At 41.3% G+C, this 9272-nt stretch overlaps 1 protein-coding gene across 1 annotated transcript in view; it reads right to left on the bottom strand.

Annotated features, from left to right (window-relative positions):
* Positions 1 to 2220: 2220 nt before the first annotated feature.
* IFT81 (intraflagellar transport 81) overlaps positions 2221 to 9272 on the bottom strand; it is a 43190-nt gene continuing 36138 nt past the window's right edge. The window contains exons 17-18 of the mRNA XM_074159521.1: positions 4714 to 4759; positions 2221 to 3765 (exon numbers count right to left, since the gene is read on the bottom strand). Coding sequence (XP_074015622.1) covers positions 3583 to 3765; positions 4714 to 4759 — 229 coding nt within the window. The 3' untranslated portion in view covers positions 2221 to 3582. The remainder of the gene's footprint in view (positions 3766 to 4713; positions 4760 to 9272) is intronic.

The raw sequence follows: 9272 nt of genomic DNA, 5'->3' as shown, positions 1-9272 counted from the left end.
TTTAGTCCAGTTCAAATGGAAGTAAAATGGTACCACTAATATAAACAAAACAATCTGATGTCCAGATGGTAGAATGGCTGGTCGCAGAACTCGGTAGATGTACTGTTTTCTCATGTAATTATGTCATCTCTTAGGTCCATGTGGAACTTGCCTGTAGCTCTAAGGACAGCTGAAGTCAACGTGACTAAATACCGCAAAACTGCAGAATTCTATAGTAGCTTTAGAGCTGGAACGTTTCCTCATCCAGTTCTGGGTAAAGATAAGGAGAAGCCTTTTGAACCAAAGTAAGGTGCTGCTCACGAGTGACTGCTCCATCAGCGTCCCAACTGCACGAAATCTGGTAAGTGCTGAGGCCCCAAATTTAACTACGCACATTTTTAAGTTATTTGGACCTTCACAAAAAAAAAGGCAGGAATTTTTCCATATGGCAAGTTTAATCTTATTAGTTAACCAGCCAGGCTATTAATAATAACAAAATAAAAAAAAAATTAGAAGTAAGCTTTCTGTTGCAAGTTAGATATAACTGTGAAGTTCAGTCAAAGATTTTTGAGTGCTCCCATCGAATCATGAATCATAGAATCATAGAATCATCCAGGTTGGAAGAGACCCTTGGGATCATGGAGTCCAACCATCTACCCTACACTACAAAGTTCTCCCCTATATCATATCCCCCAACACCACGTCTAAACGGCTCTTAAACACATCCAGGGATGGTGACTCAACCCCCTCCCTGGGCAGCCTATTCCAATGCCCGACCACTCTTTCTGTGAAAAATTCGTTCCTAATGTTCAGTCTAAACCTACCCTGTTGGAGCTTGAAGCCATTCCCTCTCGTTCTGTCATTAATTACCTGTGCGAAGAGACCAGCACCAACCTCTCTACAGTGTCCTTTCAAGTAGTTGTAGAGAGTGATGTAAAAATGAACTAGGTGGAAAAGCCAGTGAACAGAATCCATTAAAGCTGCATTTATTAAATGTCCACTTACATAAAAAGCTAAAAATAGCGTTTGAGTTTTTCCAATTTTCTTTTCATAACAGTTATTATGATTTTCTGCTTCGTCTCAGAAAGTCATTTTGCTGCCGCTGTGGTGTATAATCTGCGTGCCCTTTCTTGGCGCAGTCCAAATGACAGAACACTAATCAGATCGGAACAACAATCACGTCATCTTTGAGTGCCTACCAGTAAACTGTTTTTACAAGGAAGAAAGATGAACTATTTTTAGGGTAACTCTGAACAGAAAACCAGAAAATGATTATACTCAATCTTACTCGACATCATTGCTATGGATTTCAAAAGCATTGCTTTTTCCTGGGCAGGAGGCTAACCCGTGTGCTACAGCTTCGCATTAACGGTCTAGTCAAATACGGGCTTTAGGGTTTTCATAAAGATTTTGACTTGAAGTACATAAAATCCCCTTTCTCCCTGCCCCGTCTGGTGACTCTGAACTATAGGCTGAATCCTAAGGAACCTAAATGCCCATTTTTGGTGATTATCCCATGTTTTCAGGATGTCTCATGTCTAGTTGTCTGTGTTATTTTGCTATTGCTGGCAAGTATTCAGCAAAACCCTCTCCCTTAGGAGTCCAAGTAACCAACTACCAGAACTTCCTTCAGCCCAACAGGCCCTGCAGCGCAGCGCAGGTGAGGTACGGTGTGGGAGAAAACGTGCAGGTGTCTCTGGAGATGGCTGTGCCCACACTATAGAGTCTCCACATGTCCTTTTCTTGAGCTTCTCCCTTCCCCATTAATATGGTCTCCCTTCCGTCCCTTAGTAAAGCCCATTCTCCTGCTGTGTGATCAACTCCCGGAAGCAGCGGGTGGTGGCAAGGCTGCACCGTCTCCCCACCCCAAGGAGATCTACCTGCGCCCGTGTCCTGCACAACAGCCTGCCTTCCACGCTCCCTGAAAATGTGCGTGGGGAAAACAAGCTGCTTCTCCTCGTCCTGGGAAAGATCAGCGTGCAGCTGTTGAGAAAGACTATCCTCAGCTATTCAGCAGTGTGGGAGGGCTTACATGAGGATGTCCTGGGAATCCACGGATCTGAGGCCCACTCCTTACACACACGCTGCAGTTTTGAACACTTTGGGGGCATCTGAAATAAATGTCATTAAATGATCCATTCAAACCTCTTTTGCCCGGGGCCCAGCAAGCTGCTTGTCACTAATAATTTACCTTCTTTCACCTAAGAAATGTAAAAAAAAAGAATACCATACAGTCAAAATGTAGAAGTCAGATTTTATTTTAGTTCTGTTAACAAATATATTTAATGCGAAGGCAAACTAGGAACTATATAATTATCACTCTCTCTCCTGATATAGAAAACGGCAGAAGATCTCATAGTTAGGTACCAGAGAAAGCGAAATTATTTTTTATGTCCTGAAAAGACATTTTACTTCAGGCAAGAAAAGCTAAAAAAAAATCCCACCCCTATCTAGAAATTCAATAAGCCCAGAGACTAAAGAAGAATAGCAGGAGTTCTGGTCCCGCAGACTTATCTCTCTGCTTCTGGTCTTTGATTGTGGCTAAAAGGCGCTCATCCGAAATGATGAAGCGTGAGGGACGGTTTCAAGCCTCACCTACATTCCTCTTCCCCTGGGTCAGCTCTGGGTCTCGTGACGCAATTTTAAGAGCAGTGACAGTTGCCTGTAGCTCCCGGGTCAAAGCCAGAGACAGTCTATCAACCTGTTTTACATACCCTAACATGTGCAACAGCCACTGTGCCACATTGACACCCATCAATAACCCTCCATCCCTGGGATGACCCTCTTTGGGTAGCGTAACCGCTGCGGAACCACCCTGCACAGACAAAGCAGCACAAAATGTCCTCCAAAAGCCTTTAGTCAACCACTATTTACACTTTCTCATGGGCAACTCAGAAAAACCAGAAGTTGTATTCAAGAAGAATATGTGCAAGGAAAATACATCTGTTAAAAACAACAACAAAAGATAATGGAAAAATCTCAGAGTCCAAGTAATTGTTCTCAGAACCTACTCCTGACGCTGTAGCAATGAACTGTCTCCTGGAAGCACAATCAGTTTAATTCAAGCGTGCAAGGAAAGTATGAGCAGGAGTGTGCAGGCGAGGTCTGTGCAGCTCAGAGCGAAAATGGCTCCATTCTTGTCAGTCACACTCGATGAATAAAGACAATAGGGAAGGAGAGGGCCGAGCCAGGAGGGCCACAATTACACAGCATCGAGTCCCAGGTCTTGCAAAAATGTAACCTTAGTGATAGAGAATAAGGAACAGAGCAATTACCTAAGTTTTCTGTGACCCTGGAGAAGGATTTCTTTTCCTTTGATCTCTCTGCAGATGCATGCCATTCCCAGCCTCATAAACCAAAGATTTACGATGAGGTTCACCCTGGTGCAGCTCTCGTAACAGATCTTCCTAACTACAGTACGTTGTCACTTCAACGATGGAGGAAAACCTTCATAGAGTGGTTAATTCTCTTTGTTTATCCACCAAAACCAAATTACGTACAACAAGTTTACACAAGAATAATGAAAGCAACAATATTTAGTAAGGGGTTACCTTTAGGAAGGAACACACCGTCCTCCTATGTTATGTTGGTAGAAGGAAGAATTCATAATACCAGTCTGTCTTTCCCTCCTTCCTGAATGACTTGACCAATGGCCGTTTGATTTTGTTGTTTCAGAAAACATTCTCTCTTACATTCCATTAACTGCTCAAAATCCTGCCACATTTTGATTTGCTTCATATTTGGCCCGTGACTTTCCCGTACAACTTTCTGCTTCTCTCGTAATTTCTGTTAAAAATACAAAAATAGTACATTTTCGGAACAGTTGTCCACCACAAAAAGTGCTTACGGAGGCAGCTTGGAATAACAAAGACTTTTATATGCCGAAGTATTATTTTGTTCAAGATGATAACACTCCTTTCAAGTGATAAATGCATTAACACCTGGGACTCAGATTTCTGCTTTGTAGGATTGACAATTATTTCAATGTTTTAAAACTGTCTAAATAATCGTCTGATCTATTTGAGAAGTTACGCTAAAATTCCGAGTTCATTTCCATACACAGAGCTCTCGCAGTAGCACTTTGCACAATCCAAGCTGCAATTCACATCATATCATAAATATGAAATCAATGTTTTACAATGAAACCCGCTACTGATTATTAATAGTGGCAGCCCAAACCGGTAGAAGTCGCTCGTAGACTCCCGCATAAAAAAGAAATTAATAAAAGAGAGATGTTTAGCGTGAATTGGTAAAGCCCAACCTCCTCCGTGCTGATCTGAGCTTCATACAAGATTTAAAATGGACAACTGCTTTTGTTTAACACCGCTGCGCCGATGATCCCTTGGCCTTTAATAACAGTGATAAGACTGACAGGCTCAAAATTTATTGTCTTCAACAGGTTGCTTTATATACAACAGAAAATTTGAGCTGGCACTGTTTGTTATGCCCATGCTTCAGTTTCTCGTCCAAATGGTTTTCGGGGAATGTGCTGTCACGTTAAGCTGTTTGACGATCTTTTACAAGCGGCTCATGCTCTACTCTGCAGGAAATCAAGCCCTGGAGAGCGAGCGGGATCTCTTTTCAGGGTATTAGTTACCAATGCCAGCAGTAATGGAATTTTCTCTGTAGGCTGCAATATGCTTTTTATAAAAGACTGACCACAGCCTTTGGTAATAAGTCCCACAAAAATATGAACCGTACAACGTTTTTGCAAGGTAAAAACCTCATTCTTACCTTCCCAAGGTTTTCTTGCTCAAGGATCATTCGTGTATACTGCTCTCTAAAGGAAATATTAAATAATTTTATTATGATTTTATTTGGTTCTATGTAATAGAACAGAATAATGATGCAAATATGGAAAATTATGGAAGTACTGGGAGGTTCGTAAATGAGATAGAAGAGGAAGCATGAAGAAACCTTGGACAACACATCCCTTGATATCAAGGACCAGACCTCCCTGATTCTCTCAGTTGAACAGTTGGGAAAAGTGATATCGGATCAGTTCGCTTGCATTTTTGAAGCAGGCACGATTACTGCTCCTGCCAGCTTGTGGACAACAGCAAGATCGTTTAAGATAAGACATACTTGATCCCTTTTTAATAATGCATTTATGCTGGTGGTATCTGAGGTCAGCCAGTGGCCTCATTGTACAAGCATCAGAGTTTACAAATCCACAGCCCTTAATTGCTGTGGATGTAGCGTTAGAATGAGTGGGAAAATACAGGAACGAAGGGGAATAGTATTTCAGGTTTAACAAATCCGATGACTGCAATGGAACCGCTGCGCGTTCCTCACTTTCAGAAAACAGCCGTCACATTTAGGTGCCTAAATATAGGCTTAGGAGCATAACTGTTGACATTCATTATTAAAAATCTTGGCTGTGCACCTTTGTCTGTAACAAGTGGCTGGATCACTTTCTGACATATGCAAACTTGATACATGAAACCTGACAATATAATATGCAAAGCATAACAGCAGCATTCAGATAATTGTGTACTTAATATTTTTTTAATATGTGACAATAAAACCCCCGAATATTTTCACTGATTCACATGGGAAAAAAAAATCAATTATTGTATTTCATGTGCAACAGGCACACTTAGAGGCTGAGAGTTTGCTAGCGGACCACAAAATAACGCGGCTCATCTAAAGAACTTTCCACGTTGCTCAGGGTAGAACATTGCATAAAGAAATCCTAATTTCCAGAAAGAAATACCAGCCTTCTTGATACCAGAGCGGGAAGGTTTGCTAGAGCACGGCGAGCGGCCGTGTAGAAGCAAGGCATTGCTTTCTTATATTCCTTCCATTTCTGCTAAGTACTCCCGGCTTGCGACCGGAGCACTTGGGCCCCTGGCACCTGGTGCTGCCGGCCACACTCCCTGCAGAATGGACGCGCGAGGAATGAAGCTGGATCATTTTAGGATCTCTCACTCTTGGACAATTCTTGCCAGAACAAATCAGAGCCGTCTTGAGGCTGCCGCAAGCGCTGTGCTGCACAGCTGATCCCCAGCCATCCTCACCAAGCCAAGGAGACGGAAAGCCAGAGTCAATCTTGTTTCCACTGGCACACAGCGTATGTTCACACACATCTGACCTTAAGAACATACTTTTTTCTTTTTTATTAAAGTAGAGTTTTCAAAGTAATCATCAGAAGATTAGATGTCTTTCCTAGTCAGTTTTTCTTTACTATTTATAATGATGACTGGAAAGAATGCAACTTAATAACTTCATTAAAAAACCCACAACTTTCTATTTTTAGAGAAGAAAATTAACTTTTCACATTCCTAAGAAGTGACTCCACGGAACAGAGAGTTTATATTCAATAAAGAGGGTCTGAATTAAGACATTTTTTGTTCAATACGTTGTTAGGAAAGTGCAGTTCTATTTATGGTTCATTTTTACTCCGTTTACATTCCAGTGACTGCTGAAAAATACATTCACGTTCTAAAAGGACATCTAGAAAAAAACTTTTATCTTCTCATTTTATATTTTGCAACGATCTCCGCATTGTGCTTTGTTGTAGTTCATTTAAATGTGACGGGTCTGTGACCTCTCACAGAAGGTCAAAAATGTGTATAGTCACTGTGAGAGGGATAATTTCCCCAGGTTCTGTGCCCGCAGTCAGCGAGTGAAGCAGGGACAGGGGAGAGCCTGGTAATGCTCCCTCCACATTCTCCTCGCCATACCTGGAATGACATAGCTGGACTCGCGCTTAATTCCAGCATTTGGCTTTGATGGCTCGTCTGTGTGAATACTCACATTGTGGATGCTCATTTCACAACTATTTGAGTCGGAGCATTTTTTGCTCAGCATCTGTGTATAAACTCAGACCCTGCCCTTCCCTGCCAGGCCATAAAAGGGCAGCGCCTGCTGCCTGACCCTCGCTTCCTCAGCTGCTTGCCTGAGCTGTCTTGTCTTTCATACTAATGAATATTCACATCATCACCAAGACTTTTTCTCACAGCCACTTCTCTTTTCATCCTTCTGCTTCATTTTGCTGTTTCATCGTCTTTCATGAGACAAATTTTCTATTTTCTACAGCCTTCCGTTATTTTGGGAGATGGAATAAGCGGCTTCTTAGCCTCCACTCACATTCTATCTCCTCGTCCTTTTCTTCTCCCACCCTAACATTAGTAGTTTTGATTCTTTTCTTACTCTTATTTTTCCTACATTGTTTGCTACACAGTGTTTAAATATTTTCATGCCTTAGATCCTTGCAGAAGGTTTCTGTGATGGATATTAATCTAACCCTTCATTTCCTAGTGACCTCTGCCTCGTGTTCTAGAAAAGCAGGAGATGCTACTCCACTGATACCAGCACAACGTGCATCGGGACAACTTCCACTTCACAAAGGATCTGATGGAGGAAGACGACCTCATCTCTCTGTGTCTCCTGAGGGAATCCCTGGAGTTTTCTCACTTGCTTTGACATGTCGCTATCCATGTCAATGGCCCCATTCCAGAGCCCATAAAATCATAATGGTCAGCTACTGCTTTTTTTTTAACTCCACTTCACAATGAGGGAAGAAATTGCCTCTTGTGAATCTGAATGACATATACTACCAAGTGACGGTACTTCCCTTGTTGCCACCACTGCAACAGAAAGGTCCAGAAACTATTCTGAAAGGTAGAAAGTCCTAAGTGGACAGACAACTTGGGAAATTCCATCCCCTTTGAGAAGTGACAGGCAACTACAGTTTCTCTTTTCCCATTGTGATGTCAGCATGTTGGATTTGAAGCTTTCAAATGGAATGTAGAATTACTATTAATTAGATAATTAAGCAGTTCTATCTTTGCTTTGCCGCTCAGTCATATTTTTAAATTGTTTTGTGAACGGGACGATTCTGTGAAGCATTTTGGCACGTTGTACAGAAGACGGTACATGAACCAGAGCTCTGACACAACAGATTACACAGATCTCAAGCAACAATCTGTCCCGTCTCTGAAACACAAATGCAGAAATCTAAGAAAAGGCCTCACATCAAGGAACAATATTGCTGTGGCTTTTTAAAGTCCAGGAAATAAAGCAAACTGTGGGAATGCTGATTGATGCAGACTGGGAGATGGAGAGGTACAAGGCAGAGCTGATGCTCCTTCTGCTCTGAAGTAATAATTATATACTCTTTGGAGGTCGCTTGGTACAGCAATGACTACACCTTTAAGGAGACCCAATCCTGATTTCAACACATCAGAGTGTTTTCCACTCATTCCATTCATTAAAAAAATTAAAAAGACACTTGATCAAACCCAGCAACCATGAATTTTAGAACTGTTTTGATAAGTATTTTCATGACTGAGAAATACTGCGGTGTGAAAGCCAAAGACCACTCTGTAAAATCAGTGACAACAACTTAAGTTTGTTTATTTTGCTGACAGCTGGGACCTAAGACATTTTTTGGGGTCAAAGATAAAACTAGCTGCAAAACAGAATTTCTATTTTCTGCAAAATTCTGGAATTTTGAAAAAGTAATTATGAAGAGTAAAAAACAGAATAAGGTTTTGACACATTTACCAAATTAAAGTTATAAATGTTTTGTTTTGGATTTTCCTGACATTTAATTCTGATGGGGTGAACCAGCTTGTTGACTTTATTGCCTGGATTGTGTTTCACTTTAATATTGCATTAAAAGATTAAACATATACAAAATTTTAAACTGGATACTTTTACAAAAATATTTAGTATGCAGTAAAGTGCAAAAATACCTGTATGACGTGGTAATGTTTAGACTTCTTAGCACAGATAATTAATTCAAAATATCTCATTCTCAGAGAACATTTCAATCTTTGGCAGGACTGCATCATTTAAAATGGAAAACTGCACAAAAAAAAAATCATCAGCTCAATTCATAACCTTTTCTGCTTCTCTCCATACCAGGTAAAGGCAAGGCATCCTGAAAAAACTCACAGGATGATGCAACTGTCTTTATATTTGAGTAAATTAAATTGAGTGTAAAGATGGAGGTTAGTGTGATGGTGCGGAACAGTATTTATTCTACCTCCAGTAAGAACTGCAAATAGGAGCAAACGAAAACCCGTTTAGGATGAGGATATGCGCTCCTCCATTCCTGTACCAGTGATGGTGACAGATATTATACCTGAAAGAAGATTTCCAAGAAATGGCCAGAACCTGAGGGCAGCATACGGTTGCTCTCTGAGAGGTGGTAGACCTTCTCTTGGCAGAGACCTTACGTCTGGTAGAGCCACACTTCCTGCGGGAGCTAGCTGAGGCACAGCTTCTCTGAGCTCGTGCCAGCAGGGGCTGCAAGTTAAAACCGCTATCTGGGGCCTATAATC

This window comes from Numenius arquata, chromosome 16 (assembly GCF_964106895.1).
Source record: "Numenius arquata chromosome 16, bNumArq3.hap1.1, whole genome shotgun sequence".
Classification (NCBI taxonomy): Eukaryota; Metazoa; Chordata; class Aves; order Charadriiformes; family Scolopacidae; genus Numenius; species Numenius arquata.
The sequence above is the reverse complement of the archived record's forward strand: the minus strand, read 5'-3'. Positions and strand labels throughout refer to the sequence as shown.